The sequence below is a fragment of the Notechis scutatus genome, chromosome 13 (assembly GCF_049901735.1).
Source record: "Notechis scutatus isolate UNSWTSFEM ecotype Mainland chromosome 13, rNotScu1.2, whole genome shotgun sequence".
NCBI classification, from domain to species: domain Eukaryota; kingdom Metazoa; phylum Chordata; class Lepidosauria; order Squamata; family Elapidae; genus Notechis; species Notechis scutatus.
The window spans coordinates 1444704-1467135 of record NC_142021.1 but is presented as its reverse complement, the minus strand read 5'-3'; the positions used below and the strand labels follow the sequence as shown (position 1 = coordinate 1467135).

At 46.1% G+C, this 22432-nt stretch overlaps 1 protein-coding gene across 11 annotated transcripts in view; it reads right to left on the bottom strand.

Moving 5' to 3' along the window:
- The window catches only part of CLIP1 (CAP-Gly domain containing linker protein 1), a 51270-nt gene that overhangs the window by 9608 nt on the left and 19230 nt on the right, over positions 1-22432 (bottom strand). For 3 of the 11 annotated variants that reach the window (XM_087942917.1, XM_087942919.1, XM_087942924.1), the window contains 14 exons: positions 20205-20309; positions 18160-19104; positions 17063-17179; positions 16335-16392; positions 16125-16208; positions 15266-15422; positions 14402-14567; positions 13155-13370; positions 8758-11043; positions 7287-7424; positions 6144-6250; positions 4057-4171; positions 2681-2733; positions 332-352 (listed from right to left, as the gene is read on the bottom strand). In XM_087942917.1, coding sequence (XP_087799043.1) covers positions 332-352; positions 2681-2733; positions 4057-4171; positions 6144-6250; positions 7287-7424; positions 8758-11043; positions 13155-13370; positions 14402-14567; positions 15266-15422; positions 16125-16208; positions 16335-16392; positions 17063-17179; positions 18160-19104; positions 20205-20309 — 4568 coding nt within the window. The remainder of the gene's footprint in view (positions 1-331; positions 353-2680; positions 2734-4056; positions 4172-6143; positions 6251-7286; positions 7425-8757; positions 11044-13154; positions 13371-14401; positions 14568-15265; positions 15423-16124; positions 16209-16334; positions 16393-17062; positions 17180-18159; positions 19105-20204; positions 20310-22432) is intronic. The other 8 variants (XM_087942920.1, XM_087942923.1, XM_087942922.1 and 5 more) reach the window with 5 other exon arrangements.

Sequence of the window (22432 nt, the reverse complement as noted above, 5' to 3'; positions counted from 1 at the left end):
CACAGATGAGAAGAGCCACTTAAAAATAGTTTTGAACCACTTTGGGAAAGAAGGACCTCTATTAATTTTAGAGAGTGAAGTCAAGATTTGTGTTCACTAAAGGCCACTCATGGCTCAGCCCACCAGGATCATCTCTTGAGTAAGTCTCCTACAAGGAGTAAATTTCACTTCACCAAAAGGATTTGGTGTGTTGCTTCATTTCTGAAGATTAATCAGTGGGCACGATCGTAAAACATTAATTCCAAACACCTCCTGCTAAGAAACACCACCCAGATTTTTCCCTTGCCACAAAAAAGGAACTAAAAAGAAATTGCAATAACGAAGCAAGTACCTTAAAGTAATACTGGGCAAGCTTTAAAAATGCAAGATAACAAGAACCACATGTTAGAAACATGGCAGAGAAATGCGAGATACAAGTAAAGGAAGAACTAAATTTGCCCCCAAGTCGATTCCGCTTGTTGTTATTAAAATATATATAGAGAGATATATATATAAAGATTTAACACTGCCGAGTATTTTACAAAACCAAAACTCAAAAAAAATAAAATAAATTCAAAAACAGGAAACTAACGAACAAAAACAAAAAAACAAAAGCAAGACACGGAGGTAACAAAAGGCAGCCAAAAAAATAATATGTACAACCATTTCATTGGAGGAAAAAAATAAAATAAAATAAAAAGTTATTTATTGTAACGTGGATAGACTTTCTTTAGTCTTACCATTAAAGACACACAGATATAGCAAGGAAGCAGAAAGGTAGGAAGGGAAGAAAGAGATTCAAAAAACAGCGCAGAGCCAAGTCTGACAGTCAGCAAACCCACAAGGAGTCGAAATAACACTGAATCCCCCAGTTTCTTACCTCCACCTTCCAAAGCTTCAACTCCAGGGGCCGAGAGAAAGGGAGGGGGGAGGAGAGGTGCCTTATGGGTAGGGGAGAGCAGGGGAAGAGGGGGCAGCATGACACCCCCCTGCTGCAAAGTTGCTTGTTGCCTGCCAGGGCCAGCTCACGTGCTTAGAATCATAGAATAACAAAAAGTGGGGAGGGAACCCTGGAGATCATTTAGTCCAACCCCGGGCACGAGCAGGACCAAGAACCCCCCCGAGGAGATCCTCAGAGGTGGACATTTGAGGCTCAACAGCTTCAATCAGCTTTTCCCTCCTGGATAAAAACCCGTGGCCGAATAAAGATTTTTTTTTTAAAAAAAAAACGCAATACAGGTAAGACCTCAAGTTACGGCCAAAATGGAGCACCACCTTTCCGCTGCTCAGCGGGACGGTTGTTAAGTGAACTTTGGCCCCATTCAAAAGGAACTTCCTTGCCATAGTCGTTTAAGGGAATCCCTGCCGTTAACAAGTTAGCAACGCTTACGTTCACGGAATCTGGCTACTCCACCCTCTCGACTTTGCTGGTCAGAAGGGGATCACGTGACACCCCCCCCCAGAACACTGCAACCGTCATAAATGCGAGTCAGTGTCCAAGGGCCTGGATTTTGATCAGGGGATGGCCATGGGCAGAGGCTGCAACCGTCGTGTGGGTGGAAAATGGTCCTGAGTGATTTTTTTTTTTTTTAAAAAGTGGCTTTTTCTTTGTAACTTCAAAACAGTCACTAAATGAACTCTTGTAAGTTGAGGACTATCTGCATAGGCAGGGGTGGGATGCAAATGTTTTTACTACCGGTTCTGTGGGTGTGGCCAGGTGGGCATGGCCATGTGACTGGGAGGGCGTGGCCTTTTCTTTTGCAACCCTCCCCCTCCATTTTTTTGCCTCCTGGGCCTCAGGGAAGTGTCCTGGGCAAAGCAGTACGAACCCAGAACAGCTGATTGTCAGAACAGCTGATTGTCGGGAAAGGGGAAAAAAAAGAAAAGAAATAGCTAGGTTTTTTTTTTACTACCGGTTTGGCCAAATGGTACCATTTTTGACCACTGGTTCGCCAGAACCAGAACAATACCACCACTGTGCATATGGTATCTCACACATATGTTTCAACTGATGTTGAGTTGAGTTGACCACTCCCTAAGTTGACTTAAGGGAGAGGGAGGGGCCCAAGGCCACCCAGTTGGCACCATGTCTAAGAAAGAGCTAGAACTCACAGCCGCCTGGTTCTACCAGCAATAAGGAAGCCTGCATAATTGGGGATCAGAGTCTTTCCTGAATTAAAAATGTCCTTTGGGGGTCGTCAAAGACAGCTTCCTTTTCAGGCTTCTAAGTTTAGCAATTATTATTATTATTATTATTATTTTTTTTATTATTTTGGGGGAACCTCTCCCTGAAGAATTTAAAAGCCGGAGGAAGAGAGGGCTTTGGGGTTTTGAGACAACTCCGTGGAAACTCCCCCCAGGGAGGCTAAAAATGGCTCTGAATTAAGCGGGCATTGAAAGGCAGAGAAGTGAAGAGATCAACCAAGTTCTGAGGATGAGCTAAATTGCGTAAAAGTTTCCAGAAATCAATGCTTCCACCACCCAGATTTTAGGGACAATAATGCTTTGATGTATTTTTAATGTAATGTTCTACCTGCCAAGGATGTTTTGAACAGTCAAGGTGCAACGCTAAGATTATTTTAAGCGCAGAAGAGGAGCGGGGATCAAAGAATTCTATTTGAGATTAATGTTCTCTCTCTCTCTCTCCTTTTTCCTTTCTAAGTGCCTACACGCCCGAGAGAGATTGTGCAAATCAACTCACCTCTTTTTCATCTCCAACAGCTGGTTATTGAGGACCGATCTCTCTTCTTCCAGCTGGAAAACCAGAAGAGAAAGGAAGAAAAAAAAAAGAGGGTTTTTACTTTGTCTATGAAGGTCTCTCTTTCAGACCATATACCCCTCCTTTTTTTTTAATTTCTTGGGGTCTTGAATCTATTCCACATCTTTGGGGTGGCGGGGGAAGTATTTTATTTAGCCACTTCTAAGGCTTTTAGCAATCTAGTTATGTAACCAGCTCTGCCTTCTTATAATTTCATTCATTATTAATTTCGTATTTACAATGCCACCCACTTCAAAGACTCCAGCAGGTTAACAGATCCAAAAATAGAGTTAAAAGCAAGAAATAATACCTGGCAGCCCTGATTAATAAACCCAACCACAGCAATAACAACATAACACACAAACACCCCCCCACAAAGGGAACAGAATACTGCCTTAATCCTCATACACCTTCTTATTATTAAAAACTAGCATTAGAAGATCCTTTTTAAATCTTATTTCTCCCATCCTCTTCTTGCAAGGGAGCATTTTCAAACCTTAAGCCCCTATAAGACATCTACTGCTCTCATGTTAAAAGACCAAAATAAAGGATAATGAATAATTAAAAGATCTGAAACCTCTATCCTATTCGACCAAGAATATGCCAGAATCTAAAATAACCCCCTTGTCAAGCATAAAGAATCAGGACCACACACATTAAGTTCCAGTTAAACTGCTGGCTGGGGAATTCTGGGAGTTGAAGTCCATACATCTTCAAGGGGAAGAGGTTAATAAACTCTCCTTAAGTGCCCCTAAAGCGAGAGCAAGCACAGTTGAAGGGATTTCCCTGCACATACTTTCTTTTCCAACATAATCTTCCTAAAAATCCATTTCCTCCCAGTGCAAATTTAGGGTGACTCTGGATGTACCCTTGAAAATGAGCCTGGTTTGCTCCAGAAAACAAACATTCCACTGAAAACCTGGGAGTTCTGGATGCTAACGTCCTCAGGGATTTAGGAGGTGCAGCCATCCCTCCCCACTCCACCCCAGTTTTGGGTCAAGGTGGTATCCTTGCAAAGGACTCGCTTTGCCCAGCCAAAATTAACTTCCCCTCGCTGGTGAAAGCAGCCACCTCCCTAAAAACTTCATGCCTCCCTAAGACTAGCGCGAGATTCCTCGTTGCCTTCTCTTACGACTCCTAACAACGCGGCTTCTCCCCTGGGATTGGCGCCTTCTCTGATGTCCCTTTGGCAGCCCTGCTCCTCCTTCTCCTCCTCTCTTCCACATCCACGTGTCCAGCATCTCAGGGACCCCTCTGCACCCCCCCACCCTCCTTCTCCCCCACCCACCCCCAAATCCGAGGCCGAAGCATCTACCTACCTTCTGGTGACTGGCGAGATCCCCTTTTCCCAACTCTTTCGCAAGTTTGAGGTTCTCTTCTTGGAAGACGGCGAGCTGCTGGGATTTCTCCTCTTCTGCCAGTCTGAGCACTTCCCTGGGAGAGGTGGGAAAAGGCAGCAGGGTTACCATAGGAACAAGGAGGATGGAAAGGAAGGGAGCGAGACGGGGGGGGGGGCGGGGGGAGAACAGACCGACTTGCAAACGGCATCATGGTTTGTCACGGTTTGTCGAGACCGCCAATAAAGAAGCAGCCCAAGCGCCCAGCCTCCGTCTCCTCCGTCACCCAAGGGAGGGCATGCTCGTTTTGGTCCCCTTTGGAAACCGACCACCCAACAGCCGTCCTAGTCAATCCTAAAGGCTCTTGCCAAGCCTCCGTTATCGGATGGCGAGGAAGCTCCCTGCGACGCTGGATTCGAAGGCAATCCGGCGATGCCCGGAGTCTTGGCTGGCAGCCATCAATTCTGCCAAGCAGGCAGGCTGGGCTGGCTCAATAAAAGCTCCATTCACTACCGTCCCATTGGCACAGGCTCACGGATGCAGCCACGGAGCTCCGGATGAGCCCGGCGGCCCTTGCGCTTTGGAGAGGGCGCCTTCCTCTTGCGGGAGACAAACTATTCACGCCTCTCGAAGCCCTGACTTGTCCCCAAATTGTGTGAATGGGGACGTGGGTCCCTGAGCATCTCCCGCCTGGAAACGCCTGGGTATTTTTAGAGCCCAGCATCTCCCGGGGTCCTGCCGGGCACCTCTCAGCGTCCTACATTCCTTGCAAGTGAATTAATCCGCTGCAAAATTAGATTCCTCGCTATCCAGATTGGCTGGAGCGAGCGTGCGGGAACAGTTTGATTTGAAAAGGCTGGGCTAAAACCTAATCAAAGGAGGCAACGGGGATTACCATCTGCTTTCCAGGCTGCTGTTGCGTGAGCTGCCTGCCTGCATCGTCAAGCTATCTATTTTTAGAAGAGATTTGAGGGGATTTTTCAAGCAGCAGGGCGTTATGTTTGTAGAAAAATAATAATAGTGGGAGTGAGGGTTTTTTTTTTTTTTTTGCACAGGCTGCTCACACCTCCCTGAAAACACTAAAATCGTATTTTCTTTGGTGTAAAACATAAAAGGAGTCTCGGAGTCACAGTTCATTAAGAAAAAGGCTGCAATTCTACTCCTCGATTTACAAGCAATCATTTAGTGACAGTTCAAAGTTAAAACAGCCCCTGAAAAAGTGGCCTTCTGTCCAATTCTCACACTTAAGACATTGGCCATGCCATCAAAATTCGGGGGAATTTTGGAAACTGGTGTGCATTTACAACAACCAGGGTTATTTGCAACCTTCCTAGCTGGCTCCCAACAAGGAAAATCCAAGGAAGGAGCGTGTGGCTCACTTAACGGCCGGACTGATTCACTCCACCACCACGGCAAAAAAATTGTCAAATCGGGTGCAACTCTTATAACTAACTGTCTCGGCTAAGAAAATAAGTTCTGGTTTCAATTAGGACTGGTTGTACTGCACTGTAAAAGACTTAAGTTCCAAGTACAATCTCATGACACACTCCGAAAAGCATGGGTTTCCCAGTCCCACGAATCAAGAGATAAAACAACCCATAATAACAATCTCAGAATAAGCATCAAACAACCCCTTTCTCCTATGATTGCACCTGTAAAACGAACGCACAATGAAGTTGGTTTATTCTATGTAATATGGAAAGTCCTGTTCCGGAGGACTTCTTGCACAACATCTACCATCAATGATAATAACAATAACAATAATAATAATAGAAGTATGTATGGCATTTCCTGGACATTTTGTTAACGCTGGAGAAAATGCACAAGGGAATACTCGGGGGGAAATGTGCCGTCTTTAGCCAACTGGGACCAAAATATCCATCTCCGTGCAGCTTCGCCTGTTTAAAAACGCAACCCGGTTTTGGTCTCTTGGTCTTTCACCCAGAAACAGCTGCAAATCCTGGCTATTTTTGTTTAGGCATGCTGGCTTTTTTCTCTGCGTTTCCTCTCCTTCCCCTCCCTCCAATCAACCTCTTCCCTTCCCCACCCGCAAGTAGAACAAAACTCACAATTCTTTTCTGAGTTCTTCCACGTTTTGGCTCTCGTTGTTCAGACGTTCCTGAGATTTGCTGAGCTCCTCTCGGTTCTTCACGTGGCTTTCTTTAAGAGTGTCCAGCTTGAGAGGGGAGGGAAAATAAAAAAAGAAAATAAAAATTCAATTCCCAGGAGGGAAGAAACGGTGACCCACTCTGATCTTGACCCTTTTTTTTCATTTCTCTTGAAGCAGCTGTGTCTGGCGTGAGCACTGCCTGAGGGCGTAGGACAGCTTATTTAGCGGGGAAGGAGCTAATTCTGAAAATATTGTCTCTTTGGGACCAGGAGATGTGTGTGTGTGTGTGTGTGTGTGTGTGTGTGTCTGCTGGTTCTGCCACAGTTCGGATCACCTGCAAGGTTTGGCATCCCCACGTTTTCATTTTGTCTCCTTTGTCTCCTCATCAGCCTCTAAGTCTTCTTCTCTGTCCATAAACATTGGGGGTGTGGGGGAAAATATATTTTATTTCATAATAGATAATCTCTGGCTACTCTGGAAGAATTAGAACCGGTGGGTGGATTTAGCCATCTGCCTGGAAGACACGGAGTGGATTCCGTCAATACACACAACTCTTCTTCCACTGCAACCCTCAATTTCTCAATGGAAAACGGAGAGTAAAAGAGGAGATCACTTGATTAAACATCTGTGGGGATCTCCCTGTTAAGGGTTGGGCACTAGATCTCTGCCCATGGAGCCTTGGCTTTGGATCAGCAGGTCCTCACCGGGTCTCAGTTGATTAAAGAGAGCTCAAAGTCACAACGGCACTGGAAAAAAGGGACTTAGGACTGTTTTTCACACTTAACATTGTGTGTAAGTCTCACCCCCCAAGGTCACAGGATCAAAATCCAGATGTGAGCAGGGCAGGCAGATCAGGGGTGCGCAGTTGGGGCGCAGGCACGTGTGGGAGTCAGGCTAGGCAAGCCACGAGGGCCCAGCATGCCACATAGGAAGCCACCAGGGAAGCGGTTCGGTGGCGTGGCCAGCCAGAAGTTGCCACCGGTTCCGCGACCCACACCTCATCACCGCTACTCTGGAACCGGTGCGAACCGGTTGAATACCACCTCTGCTGTGGACCTAACCGGAGGAAGGAAGGTTTGGCAGAGATTTCATTTTTATTTACCTCTTTTTTCAGCTTTTGGTTGAGCTGCTTGGCGTCTTTTAAGGAGGCCAAGACTTCCGTCTTCTCTTTATGAAGGGCGTCTTTCTCTTTGGTCACTTGCTCCACTATCTGCAAAGCATCTTCTGCTGTTTTTGCAGTCTGAAAGATTTCAAACAAATCTTTTAAAATTCTTTTTTAAAAAGAACAAACAACCCAGGTCAAGTTCCTGAGCAAAAGATGTTGAAGATGGCGGCAGGTTTACCATTGGGGGACAACCTGGTGTCCTGTGGAGCTCTCTCTTCCGTAAAGTTGAGCCACTGTGATGGTGGCTCAGGATGATGGGAGGTATAATCCGAGCTCTCTGCAGGTGTCCAGGTTGCCCGCCTCTGACTGCCTACCTATCACAGCGTTTTTCAACTCTGGGAACTTTTAAGAAGCGTGGACTTCAACTCCCAGAGTTCATAGCTGGCTGGAGAATTCTGGGAGTTGAAGTCCACGCTTCTTAACGTTGCCAAGGTTGGGAAACGCTGCTCTAGTCAATAGTATTTCTCTAGAGTAAGCAGCAAGTCAAGGCCAAAATCCAGCCGCTGCTGGAGTGTCAAACCAGTCCTTCTTCTTCCAGCATTCTCGTGCCAGAAGGACAATTAAATCTACTGTTCCATGCAGAAATTAAATCACAATCCCATGCTAGTATTATCCAAGTGAAATCGTGGCTCCCAATTCAATTATGTTCATGAATTATTATTATTTTTTAAATTACCCATAACCATTCAGGACAGAGCTTCACCACCAACAGTAACAACCACGCCTCTAAATTTGGGGCACAAGAAAGAGATCATTGAAACATTTCAATAATGCCTTCTAAGCTTTAAGATCGGGCTAGTTAAAGACAGAACAGCGGTTGGAATAAACCTTTAGGTTTGAATGAAACGGGAGATAGGAACGATTGAGACTTCCGATTTGTCCTCTGTTGGTGGTGAAACACAAACACGATTGTGAATAGATTTGTCCTCTGTTGGTGGTGAAACACAAACACGATTGTGAATAAAAAGGTAACCGGCTTTGCAACGTCCGTTTTGCAAGTGATTCTGCTTAAAAATCAGTCGCTTGTCATTTTGATCTCATTCTGGGACAAGGGTGAGAGGGAGGCGTCACCCTTGAGACACCAATTTAAAACAAGACCGCGTCCAATTCAAGTGGGGATTGCATCCCATTCATCAGGCCTACACGCCTTTTTATTCACAATGGAAGAACTGAGTGCAATATTCAGCCGTGGTGAGGCCCTAAAAAACTCCTCCGTGGCACCATTCCAGCTGTTGAAGAGCGGGGATTGTCCCTCACCCCCACCAATCAACTTAATGGGCTACCTGTAAGAGAATTACGAAGGGTGTTCCAAGGGTGCTCAAACGTGCAAAATTAAGTGCAGACACGGGAACCATTAGTGGTGGGTGTGTTAGTGAGCGTAACTGGGCTGATTTAGCTGTTTCGATACCTCAAATCTTTGCATTACCGCCTGAGCCTGGAGACCTTCAATGTCTTCCAGTTTGACCACGAGCTCGTCCCTCTCCTTCTGAAGCGCCTGGCATTTGTTCTGAGCCACCAGAAGGTTGCCGGACATCTCACTGTTGGCCTGGGCTAGAAGGGTGATCTCCTCGTGCAGCTTGTAGTAGTCCTTGGAGAACGCCTCCTTCTCCTTCAGGATCTCCTCCTTGATGGTGAGGAGATGTTTCTGCTCCAGAAGCAACGTCTCGTTCTCTTGAAGCAGCTTCGCTCGTTCCAGTTCGCTGGCTTGGTGGCTGGAACGGAGGTCTTCCAGGATCTTGGAGACGCTGCTGTGAAGTTCCTGCAGCTCCGCTTTCGACTTGGTCAGAGACGCAAACTCCTTCTTCAGCTTCTCAATGTTGGAGGCCAGCTGGTCCGTCTCGGCGCCGAGGACCTCTTTCTCCTTCATGATTTCTTCCAACCTGGACTCGCTCTTCGACTTCTCCCGCTTCAGCTGGTCCCGTTCTACCAATAACTCCTTGTTCTTGAGTCTCAGCTGTTCCTGCTCCGTCTCCAAGTGACTTATGGCGTTATGGAGTTGGGTGTTCTCCACCAGAAAGGACTCCTTCTCCAACGTACGGCCTTCCCGCTCGATCGTCAGGTTATTGTAGATGGTTTTGAGCTCCTTGCCCAACTTCTGGCATTCTTCTTGCAACTGGGCCTTCTCCTTAGTCAGGACCTCCTTCTCTGAAGAACTGCTTTTAAAGGAAGCGGCTAGGAGCTGCTTGGCGTGAAGCAAGGCAGAGTATTCATTTTCCAACACGGTTTTGGCACTCTGGGTCTCTTTTAAGATTTTGGAAAGCTCAGCTTTATATCGGACGAGATCCTGGTTCTCTGCTATCTTCTGATCCAGCTCTCGCTTCAGGGTTTCGGCACTGCCCTGCAGTTTGGCCTTGTCTTGGACCAACATTCTTTTGGCAGAGATGTCCAACTCGTGCTTCTTCTTCAACTCGCACACGGCTTTGGTGGCCGACTGCTTCTCCGCCAGGAGCTCGGCGCACTTGGCTTCCAAAGAGGCCTTCTCCTTGAGCAGGCTCTCGTTCTGCTTCTTGAACTTCAGAGACTTCTGGGAGGCCACCTCCTTCTCCGCGCTCAACTGGCTCAGCTTATCGTTCAAGGTTTTCTCCACGAGGGCCGCTTCTTCGGAGGTCTGGGCCAGCTTTTCCGACAGGTTCTTGTTTTCGTTCCAAAGTTCTTCCCTTTCGGCTGCAAGCCTGCCCTCGGAGCAGACCAAGGTCTCCTTCTCTTGCAGGAGCTGAATCAGCTCCGTGTCCGTCGATGCCCTGCTGGCTTTAATCTCCTCCAGAAGTTTGGAAAGGCTAGCGTGGGAGGCCTCCAGTTGGTTCTTGTCTTTGGTGACCCTTTTAAGCTCTTTATCGGATAATTCCAGTTTGGACTGCAGGCCTTCGCTTTTCAGCTGGAGCTCCTGCTTCTCCTCTAGAGCCTGCTCCAAGCTCTTGCGTCTCTCCTCCTGATTGATCAAGAGCGTCTCCTTGTCGGACTGCAGGTCCTGGCTGCTCTGCAGGAGAATATCCCGTTCCCTCTTCAAGGCGACGTGTTTGTTTTCCAGGTCCAGATGTTTGCCCAAGAGCGAGTCCCTCTCGGCAGCCAAGGTGGTGACTTCCTGGAGCAGCTCCTTCTGGTCCCTGGCCATGTCTTCGTAAGAGCTCTTCAGCTTCTGGATGACGTCGTCCTTGTCCTTCAGAAGAGCGGCGTTTTCCTCGGAGAGCTTCCTCTGACAATCCTCCAGCTCTTCCCGTTGGCTGACATGCTTCTGGCATTCCTGGGCCAAGCTCTCGCCGCGGGCTCGGAGCTCCTCCACCTGACCGAGGAGAGCCGCCTTCGACGTGCGCAGAGCGTCGTTCTCTTTCGTGATCTTGAGAAGGTCTTCTTGGGCGGCCTCGATCTCCAGGAGCAACCGTCCCTTTTCGGAGATCAGCTCATCGTTCTTCTCCTTCTCTTGCTGGGTTTTGTTCTCCGCATCTTGTTTCTCCTTGACTGTCCTTTTGTTCTCCAGATTAAGCTCCTCGTTCACGGTCCACAGTTTCTCCTGATCTTGTTTTAACAGCCCAATCTTGGACTCCAAGTCTACCAGCTTGGATAGCAAGGAACCTTTCTCTAACTTTAAAGCATTCCCTTCCTGCGCCAAGCCTTCCTTCTCGGCTATCAAGGCCCTCATCTCGTCTGACATAAGTTCAATCTCTTTTCTGGCTGTTGCTAACATAGAGGTTAAGGACTAAATGAACAAAGCACAGGGAGAAAGGGAGACAAAACACAAGAAAAATGAGGTCAAGCAGACGAGCGTGGATTAATAAATAGCACGCCTGTTCCAAAATAAGGCTAAGCGAGTTTATATATTGACACACCCAGAGAGCCCTGCTTAAAGACCATCCAAGTCATTTTAGACGTGTTGCAAGGAACGCTTGCGTGAAATAGTAAGGCATTACATCAGGTGTCTATGGAGATTCTCAATCATCCAGGTCACAGTTGTCTCAAAGTTGTTTTTTTTTCAAGAGGCAACTGGACTTCCTGTTTTTTTCTTTGAAGACGTTTCACTTCTCATCCAAGAAGCTTCTTCAGTTCTCAGTTCAGTTCTTCTTTGGAGTTGAAGAAGCTTCTTGGATGAGAAGCGAAATGTCTTCCAAGAAAAAACAGAAAGTCCAGTTGCCTCTTGAAAAAAAAAAAAAGCACCTTTGGGACTCTTACATCATGTATTAATGTATTTTATTTATTGATTTATTGACTAGTCCTTGGGCCGTATTGAAGTGCAGAATTCCAGAAAGAAATTTATTACTAAGATTTGATCAAAGCAATTTAAAATGGAATTGGATAAAATACAATTTAAAATGAAATTGGAATAAAATACATTCCAAAATGTAACTGGAATAAAATGCAATATTGATAAAATATAATAAAACTATATTTCGGTGTCACCCCTGCAACCTACCCCAATCAGTCCCACCTATGCCAATCTCAACCGAACCATTTTGCTTTAGAACTGTGCTGTGTTAAATGTTATTTTCCGATTCTGGCCGCACATCATAAGGTCAATTGCTTTGATGTGGGGATCCCAATGGGTCATTTGTTTGGTATGTAGACCAAGGTACCCAGTATCTCTCACCTTTTTATGCAGGCAACGATCAAATTATTAAGTATTAAGAAGTGGGATTCAATGCCTGAATTATCCCGTCATCCCCTCGCCAACTCATGAACTGCCACCAAGCAAGCTGTGAGATCTCACACCCAATGTAACAATTGTGAGTTCATACTTGAGGAGTTCAGAGCAAAAGGCTTCTCCAAGGTGACATTTTCTCTTAGCCAGGGTAGATAAAGTTCATCCTTTGGAGCGTGAGGATTTATACTTTTTTTTGGTAGCTTTTGCCTCACTTTGCCAATGAATATCAATGATTATAACCTTATCCCTAATCCGTGTGTCAATATATACAACTCGTACCCAGGTATAGGAATGGCCAAACACAAAGCTTAAAGCACAGCGACGATAATAATGGGAGATGAATGGCAGGAATAATTTTCAAGGAGAGGCAAAATAAAAAGACAATGAGAACTGACTTAAGGAGGAAGTTAAGCAGTGAGGAACACCGTTAAAGCTAACCTCGTTCCTGGCACAGGGGAAGAATAAGGAGTTTTTTAAGCATCCCAAGAAAGCCTATAAAATGTTAGCAAACAAGAATAGCAAAATCAGGAAGGATTTGGAGGCCTAGAGTGGAGCTTCTCAACCTTGGCCCCTTGAAGACCTAAGCTGGCTGGGGAATTCTGGGCATTGAAGTCCACAGATCTTAAAGGGGCCAAGACTGGAAAACCTCGGCCTAGCAGACAAGCAGATCTGCTTGTGGTTCTGAGGACGACCACACTGAATTCACTGCTCCGTCGCTGGAGGCTTTTGAAAAGAGATCAGACAACCCATATGTCTGAATGTTACAGGGCTTCCTGCTTGTGCAGGGGGTTGGACTAGAAGATCTCCAATGCCCCTTCCCGCTCCCTCTCTCTCTCTCTCTCTCTCTCTCTCTCTCTCTGAGCTTGGTGTTTTTCTTGCAGACGTTTCATGACCCAACTAGGTAACGTCATGAGTGCTAGAAGGGAAAGAAGTCTGCAGAGTGGAGAAGAAGGGGTAGAAAAGGAAGACCTGGGGGTCTTTGGTGCTCTCCGAGCTTGGCGGGTGGTTCTTTCAGACGTTTCATGACCCAACTAGGTAACTCCCTCAGTGCAATGGTGAAGAAACGTCTGCATGAAAACCACCAAGCTCGGAGAGCATCAAGGACCTCTCAACTTGGGCCTTCCCCAACAGGACAAACCCGCCCTGCGCACGTCCAAGACGGAGGTGTGTACCTTGGCATGTTCGGCTTCCTTCCTCAGTTCCTTGGACTGTTTCTCTAACTCGCTGTTGGCCTTCTGGGTCTTCGCGAGTAGCTGCTCCTTCTTCTGAAGCTCCTTCCGGAGTTCCTGGAGGGCTTCTTCATGCCGGGCAGCCATTTCCGATCGCATTTTCTCACTGGTGGCTTGCACGAGTTTATGCTCCTCTTGGTGAGCTGCTATTTTCTTCTCCTGCAAAAAAACCACCGGCAGAGGAAGAGCAGTAGTGCTTAAGACTTATATGCCGCTTCACGGTGCTTTCCAGCCCGCTCTAAGCGGTTTGCAGAGTCAGCTTGCTGCCACCAACAATCTGGGTCCTCATTTGACCGACCTCGGAAGGGCAGAAGGCTCAGTCAACCTTCAGCCAGGCAGGATTGAACTGCTGACAGTGAGCAGTGAGTTTGCCTGCAATGCTGCATTCCAACCACTGCGCCACCATGGCCCTTCCTTCCTTCCTTCCTTCCTTCCTTCCTTCCTTCCTTCCTTCCTTCCTTCCTTCCTTCTTAGCTCTTAGACTTATATACCACTTCACAGTGCTTTCCAGCCCTCTCTAAGCGGTTCGCTCTTGCCCCCGCAACAATCTGGGTCCTCATTTTACCAACCTCGGAAGGATGGAAGGCTGAGTCAACTCTGAGCTGGTCAGGATTGAACTTCTGACAGTGGGCAGAATAAGCCTGCAATGCTGCATTCCACCACTGTGACACCATGACCCTTCCTTCCTTCCTTCCTTCCTTCCTTCCTTCCTTCCTTCCTTCCTTCCTTCCTTCCTCCCTCCCTCCCCCTCCCTCCCTCCCTCCCATTCATCCTATTTTCTCCTTCCTTCCTTCCTTCCTTCCTTCCTTCCTTCCTTCCTTCCTTCCTTCCTTCCTTCCTTCCTTCCTTCCTTCCTCCCTCCCTCCCTCCCTCCCTCCCTCCCTCCCTCCCTCCCTCTCCACCTAACAATAGCACTTAGACCAGGGGTGGGATCCAACCGTATAACTACCAGTTCGGTGATACTTTTTTGCGCACGCATGACTTGCTTTACAACCATCATGGCTTACAACCTCTCTACTGTGGATGTAAGTGGAGAACCACTTCCACCCAGCTTCGCCTCTGTAAGCAAGACGGTGTTAAACTTATAAGGATTTCTCGATTGCCTGAATTTGGACTCTTTGGGGAAACCTGCCCCCACTCCACCCCAAGAACCCACCAGCCTGCTGTCCCCCCCCTTCCCCCGTTCTTACCAGGCTGCCTAATTTGTTCCTCATTTTCTGCTGCTCCTCCTGATGTTGTGCAAGCATCTCTTCCTGCTTCTTTTCAGCCTGACGGGCCGCCTGCTCCAAGTTTTCCTGCAGCTGAGACGTTCCTGTGCTGGCCTTGGTGAGTTGGCCTTGCAGCTCTTCCACTTGCCTAAAATTGACACAGCACAACGGGGGTCAGGGTGACCATCCCAGAGGGTGGGTTGGAGAACGAGGGAGCTTAGATGATGGTGGACCTCTTCCAAGATGTGCGTTTTATGGGTGAGATTTTGGCTCAACTCTTTCGTCCAGACCAACATGGAGAAGATGTGCTGAGGTCAATTTCCCCATGTCTGGACTTCAACTCCCATCATTCTAAAATTTGTGGACTTCAATTCCCATCATTCTAAAATTTGTGGACTTCAATTCCCATCATTCTAAGATGTGTGGACTTCAATTCCCATCTCCAGCCAATATGTGGGAAGATGTGTGGACTTCAATTCCCACCATTCCCCAGCCAATATGGGGGAAGATGTGTGGACTTCAATTCCCATCATTGCCCAGCCAATAGGAGGGAAGATGTGTGGACTTCAACTCCCAGAATTCCAACATGTATGGACTTCCACTTCCAGAATTGCTGGCTGGGGAATTCTGGGAGTTGAAGTCCACACATCTTAGAGCAGCCAAGGTTGAGAAACCGATGCTTAAAGTATTATTCAAGAGCTGGAGACCATAAAAGAAGCAGAATTGACAATTATTTTTTTCTGAAACAAAAAATATAGTTTTAAAAAATATGGAAGACCTCCCCCAAGTTATTTATCCTAGGGGCAAGGGGCCTGGAGAAGTTCCTTTAGAGGGGAGTGGGTTTACTTCTCTTTGAGTCGTAGGGCGTCGTTCATTTTGGTCAGCTGGGAAGAGCTGTCGCCCGAAGATTTCATGATTTCCGCCACCTCGTTTTCCAGCTTGGCTTTGGCCTCCACGAGCTGCTGCTCTCGGATTTCTCGTTCTTTCAGCGACTTCTCCATGGCTAAAAAGCAAGGAGATGAGAAAAGTGGTTTCACAAAGACATCTTTTCTTTCCCACAAGAATTGAGCGGGGTTAGAAAAAACGTTAAGGCAACATATAGATTATAAGCCAGAGCTATTTTGGTTAGGCGTAGTACCAGAAAAATAGGATAAAGGGAATGTATATTTAAAATGGCACATTTTGACAGCAGCAAGAATTGTATTCGCACAACACTGGAAAAAGGAGGAAACACCTGCAGAAGAAGGTGTAATTAAAAAAAAAAATTAAAGTGTGCAGAAATGGATAGACTAACGCTGAAGATAAAAGAAAAAGAAGACACAGAATGTTTTCGAATTTGGGACTTGTTTTATCAATGGTTGGATAACAGGGGTGGAAACAGGGGTGCGATTCAACCGGCATTACTACCAGTTTGGTAATTTTACGTTCTGCTCTGGCCGTTGTTTGTAAAATGGAGCAAAACTCACTTAACGGCTGTCTTGCTTAGCAGCAGAAATTTTGGATTCAATCGTGGTCATAAGTCACGCATTACTTTTACTTGGAAACTAGCTTTGGACGTTTTGTTCGAAACTGGGGGAAAAGTATGAAACTTGGATTTGAAGTTGGAATGGTTTTGCAATCATAGGAACGGCTGCAAACGTGAGCAAATATGCGTTAATGTTGAATTCGACCTGTAGTGAAAAAAAATTCTGCGGCTTTTTCTTGCCTGTTAAATGGGATCTCAGCTGATCGACTTCACTTGACAGCTGTGTAAACTGCTTTTCTTTTTGGTTTAGTTTTTCAAGAGTTTCTAAAAAAAAGAAGAAAATGCAAAGCTGGTCAGAGTTCGGCCCAGTTTCTTAAAGAGAGAAGCTGTTTATTATTAGAAGAAGATTATTTCATCCTTTCTTCTACCTGCCATTTGTGGGAAACGTACCTTGCATAGATTTTTGTACAATTTTGGCCTCGTCGGCACCCTTCGTGAATTTTTCTTTCTAGAAAATGAGAGTGAGAAGTACATTTGGCTGAGCAGAGCAACATAACCACACTGAACAGTGAGTCGCAACGCTACATACTTTTGAGATGCAAACAGCCCGAAGCAACTTTTAAGCCAGGATCAAAAAATGCTATTTCGATGCTTTGCAACATTTGGCTAGTCTTTAAGGATTAAAGCAAGCCTAGGAACATTATTTGACAACTGCAAATCTCCAAGGTGTGTTTTCTGAAGGGGATTGGAGGCGGGAAAACACTGTCTGTGCAGGTAATCCTCAACTTACGACCGTCATTGAACCCCGGTGGAGGTGGAGTCAAGAGAGCAGTTAGCCTGGAATCCTAACATTCTCATCAGCAATCTAAGTCCAGTCCCTCTTGAATTCTGTTTGTCTGACACTGCACATTGCAAATTCTCCTGTTCAAAGTTTGGATGGCTGCATGCTTTCCTAGACTCCCAGCAACTGCTCACGCAACGCGACAATGCATGGTCCCAGGATGCTCTGATCACACCACTGCAAAAGTAGCTCTTTTATTTTTGGGGGACCATCTTACCTTAAAAGAACTAAATGCCTCTGAAGTGGGATAGCTGAGAAGCTGCCAACTGCCCTCTCAAAAGCCCTGAAGCAAAGCTCTGGAGTGGATCGGGCCCATTGGCCCCGGGCGGTTACTCACCAGGTCCTCCAGCTCTTTTTCCAAAGAATCTTTAAGTTGGTTGACTGTGCCCAAGTGATGCTCAAGATCAAGCAGCTTTTTCTCCCTCACTTGCAGTTCTTTGACTAGACTAGCAGCCTAGCCAGGTGGACCAGGGGGATGGATGTAAAAATGTAAACGTTACTCAAAAGAAACAGAAAAACAAACCGAAGCATCTGTGAGAAGCACAAATAAAAATGTAGGGCCACAACAAACACTTTGATGAACAGAAAATGAAGGGAAGGGCTTAATACACTGGGATGGCATTCAGACATGACGATGATGGCATCTGGAGAACTTTAGGAAGAGAGGAGCTGTTGCAGAGATCTGGAATTTTTTTTTATTCTAGGCTCTGTTTCTAAGTTCTGAAACCCATCACTTGCTTTTGAAGGAGAGGCATCTGATTGTCTTCTCCTCAAAGTGAAGAAGACAAATATGAAAGCTTGACACTTACCCTGCTTGATAGCCCTTTGGTATCAGGGGGAAAATCCAGACCCACCTTTCTAGTTGGAATTTCAGTTTTGGAACTATGGTCAATATCCAGGATCTCCCAACTTGGCAACTTTAAAGACTCGTGGACTTCAACTCTACGCTGACTGGGGAACTCTGGGAGTTGAAGTCCACAAGTCTCTAAACTTGCCAAGTTGGGAGACCCTTGCTCAATATTATCCCACAATCAAGATGTCACCCTAAACGGTCTTCCATAGAAATTAAAACTAAAGACCCATTTCAACCAAAATCTCACATCTTCCCATGGATAATTAAAGCCGTTTGGAAGCTAAGCAGAGACTCATTTTATATTCTACAAATTTATCTAAATTCCAATTAACACCCCCAACAGATGGATGGACAACTCCACAACTTGTAGCAAATTCCATTACGGGAGGATAATGCTGTTTTAAATATTTCCTGTTGTCCTTCTGTGGATACAACATTTTTTTTGGGGGGGGGTCTATTAATTCATTCAGAAAGCTTGAAATAAACAATAGAATTCCTCAACTCAACACAAATCAATGAAATGAGGGAGGGGAGAGACAAACATTGAAGCAAAATGACACAGAATGGATGTTGGTACACACCTGGCTACTTTCATTATTTCTGTCATTTTCTAAACTCTGTATCTTTTTTTGGGCGGCTTCGTGTTCCTCACTGAGTTTCTCCAACTCCAGTTTACCTTCAGAAAGGGCCACCTGAAGGCTATCCAGGTTCACGAGCTTTGCTTCAGCAGCTTTGATCTTTGCTTTGAAGCTATCAATGGTCTTGGTTTGCTCCACACATTTCTCCTGGATGCCTTCTAACTCCTTTACCTTTGTTTCGGATTCGTGCAACTTGTTCAGAGTGTCCTCCATTTCCACCAGGTGCTGATCTTCAGCGCTTTCCAGCTGGGTCTTCAGCACCTCCAAACTTCTCTCTTTCTCCTCCGTGACCTCCAGCAGCTGGCTCTTCAGGGCTTCGATCTCGTTCACCAGGCGCAACCTCTCGCTCTCGTGCTTCATCTTCAAGTTAGACGCTTCGCTCTGATGGTGCTCTCTCATCTTCTCGACTTCCACCTTCAGCTCTGCAAACTCCGCTGCCTGATGGCCAGCTCCTTTGCTGAAAGAGGTCTTCAGGTCTTCCATCGCTTGTTGATGAGAATCTATGGCAGATGCCAGCTTAGATTTCCACAGTTCAACCACCTCTAAATTCTCTTTGTGGGCCGTGTCCAGCTTGGCTTTCAAGGCGTTGTTCTCTTTCGCCATCTTTTCGTTGGAGGACAACAAGGTCTTGATTTCCTTCTGGAAGGACTCCTCGCTGACCCCAAGTCTGTCCCGCAGGGACTTCATCTCCTCCTGATGTTCCTTGTTCACCGACGCCATCTTCTCTTGCAAGGCACTGATTTCCTGCAGCAGCGCAAGAGATGTGTCCACGTTGCCGGTCACTTTACCGGACTCCAATCTTGACCGGAGCTCGGTGACTTCTTTCTCCCGCAATACTAGATCTCGTTCCAGTTCCATGATTCGAGATTTTTCAGATACAGTGGCGACCTACGAAAAAACAGCATTAAAAAAAGGAGCAGAGAATATTATAAAAGAATGCATTCAAAGGGGGCAGGGAGGCATTCTAAATACTTCAGTACTAACATGACGTCTTCTGTCCTTCAAAGGGGTAGAGCACGCTGGCAATCTACCTTTCCCTATTTTTATGACACTGTTCGTGGAATCCCACATAATACTATAAAATAACAACTTTCAACTCACAAAAAACCGTGTTGGCTTTTTGTTTAAAGCAAACATCCTCTTGTGGGCTCAGAAGTAAATCTTGATTCCAAGAGAAAGGTCAATCATCAGAAATTAGTGATAAGAAAAACGGGCAGTTAAGATCAAAAGCTTTCAGCTGCAGCTTGCTCACGATTACAAGTTTGTAGAACTCCTTAAAGGGTTCCTTAAAAAGTGAAACTCTAAAAAAATGTTAGTTCCACCACTGCAGAAAATTGAGAGCCATGAAACGTCAAGCCATCTCCAAACCAGTTCCGTGAACAATTACCCACCAAAGCGTTCTCCACGCGACTTAAGAACATGGAATAATCAGAGTTGGAAGGGACTTGGAGGTCTTCTACTCCAATCCCCTGCTTCGGAAAAATGGCTGTCCAGTCCCTTTTGGAAGACTTCCAGACCTTCAAGTTCAATCAGGAAGCTAAGATGGTCTTCACCGTATAGATGAAGGATAACTGAACGTCCATCAGCTCCTGAAGGTTGGTTACTTTACTCTTGAGGTTCTGGCATCTCTTAGGCTTGGTTTACATTTATGACTCCTTGCTCCCTTCTGTGAAGTTATTTTACAGGGACTTCACAACAGCCTGAAAGCTAGTCCACCAAGAGGGATTTTAAGTTTAGCAGGACTGAATGTTTAGAGACACGGGATGGAGAAATCAAGTTGTCGCATCAGAAGGGAATATTTGTAGCTTGGGGTTGAACGGCGGGGTCCTTGGTGGCCTCTGATGGACCCCTCAAGTGGTGGGTTTTCCAAAACACAACTAGCTCCAACGTCATAAACCTTCCCCACGGAAAACTCTCAAATCGCTTTCACACCGACACGCGCACACACCCCTCGGCCACCTTGATTGAAACATAGTGAAATCCATTACCCTAGTGTCTTCTAACTCCCTCTGGAGTTTGCCAGCTTTGGTCTTTTCAAAGAGAAGACTCTGCTCAAGCTCCTTAAGGCGGGCATGTTCCAGTTTGGTCTGCGTCTGTTAGTAAAAAGGGAAAGGAAGAGAACACAACAGTGCCACCATCACATGCCAGCATGAGAAGAAAGAGGAGCGACATGCAGGAGGTGCCACCGGCTGTCTTCTACCAGTGAGGAGCAGCAGAAGATGGGAGGGTGGGTGGAAGAAGGGAGAGGGTGACCAAAAGGAAAAAAATGAACCAGGTGAAAGACGGACTCGGGAGATGGAACTCAGGGCTGTCATGCCGAGAGTCAAAGGATGGATGTACGAAGGAGCACAACACACAAACAAAAAGCGACAAAACCATGCAGCCTGATTGGCGTGATGTTTATCAGCACAAATTAGGAAAAGTTAATGCTCTGTCAGTCACGGATTATGCTCCTGGTGGGTTCTCCCTAGAAGAGGACTCGTTTTCCCAGAGGGGCAGGAAGAAACTTGGCAATTATGTTGGAGGAGGACAACTTTTAGCGGATGGCGAAGAGGGGCTTCTGGCTAAGGAGCCTGAGAGAAGACCCTGCCAGGATTAGCGCTCTTGGGGAAGAGGGGGACGAAACCTTTGGATTGGATGGCCCCAACGCGAACCAGGGGCAGGTTCCCTCAGCCCAACCTTCTTCACACGCCTCTTTGGATGAAAAGAGCTCAACTAAATTGAGTAGATTCCCCTCAAAAGTTTGACTAGAAGCTTCTTGGCAATGTTTTAAGATTTCACAGGAGGGATGATTGAAAGGAAGGCCAACAAATTGGGGCAAAGCTTCCTCAGCGTCAACAGCCGAGACATGGTCCCTATTTGCAAAAGGACGTCAGGCAATCCAAGAGCTCTAAACACAAATATCATTGACGTGTAGGAAGCAGAGTCCTTAAGGACTTCAGAAGAGGTGACTTCGCTGACTCCACCACGTAAATCAAGGGTATCCTTTGGGTTACACGTCCAAACTCCTAAAGGTCTTCAAAGACAAGGAGGAATCCCCTTCTTCTACACTGCAGGCCATTACGATGATCCTTGAAATACATCCTTCTCCATTCGGGGCCACTGTTGAGCCTAAGGTGTTTCACTAGAAGATCTGGTTGTTGGGACAAATTGGGAAGATAAAGGGAGCAACATAGGCGACATCCCAAATTTAAATGGCCCTTCATCCTTCTACTCCGGAAGCACACTAGACGGATTGAACAAGGGGAGACCAACCTATAAAATGCTCAATATCCTATTTTTGCTAACAAACCCTGAAGAAATAGATAACTTGGTGGTCTCCAGCCAGCATGGCCTGTGGATTAGGAATTACAGAAGCTGTAATCCAGGAGAACTGGAGATTCTACTTGACCAGATCTTGCTCCAATCAATGGAGAACTGTACAGGTGTTTGTGGCCTTGAGTCTTCTACAAACCTAGCAGGTTTTTTTTTAGATGTCCCAAGACCCTTGTTTTCTCCCAAGAGTTGGCAACCGGATTAAAATGGGAGGGGGGGTCAGAGAAGTGGACTGTAATCTTCTTTGCAAACGCTCAATTAAATCAATATTCAAACGCAAAGGATTTCAATTGGGATGGGGTATAGACCCTGCTCAGAAAAAATTTGGGTGCAGAAAGAAAGCATTCACAAAAAGAAAAAAAGGGAGTACATCACATGCAAATTTCATTCAGCTACACCACTACCTTGATTTAAGAAGAGCAAAATAATAATAATAATCACAATATTTTGCTGTGCAATCAGAACGCACAAGGCCACACGGCAAGACGGAAGCGCCCGCTAGAGAGGATTCAATTCTGCACAGGGGGGCGGGGGGAAGAGAAAAAGCAGACAGGATCCTCCAGTGATCTTCTTGGAAACGAGGCTGACTTTTTTATGTATAGGAAAAGGGATGGGGTCCAAAATGTCCTTCAGTCCTTCCTAAGAGTCATGCTACACACTCGTGCAACACACAGTACAGGGGATATGTAATTTAAAAGGGAAGATGTTTCACAAAAACCACTGGAGAGCAAAGCTATGGGGGGAAAATGAAGAAAGATAAACAGTTTTCCCATCCTGATTTCTCTTATTAATTTATGGAATGGAACCCACTCTAGGAAATCACCCAACTTGGCCTGGATCTTGGTTAAGGACACCGTGCTAAGTTTGAAGGTTTGTATAAAAGCACAGCTTTTCTGAATCC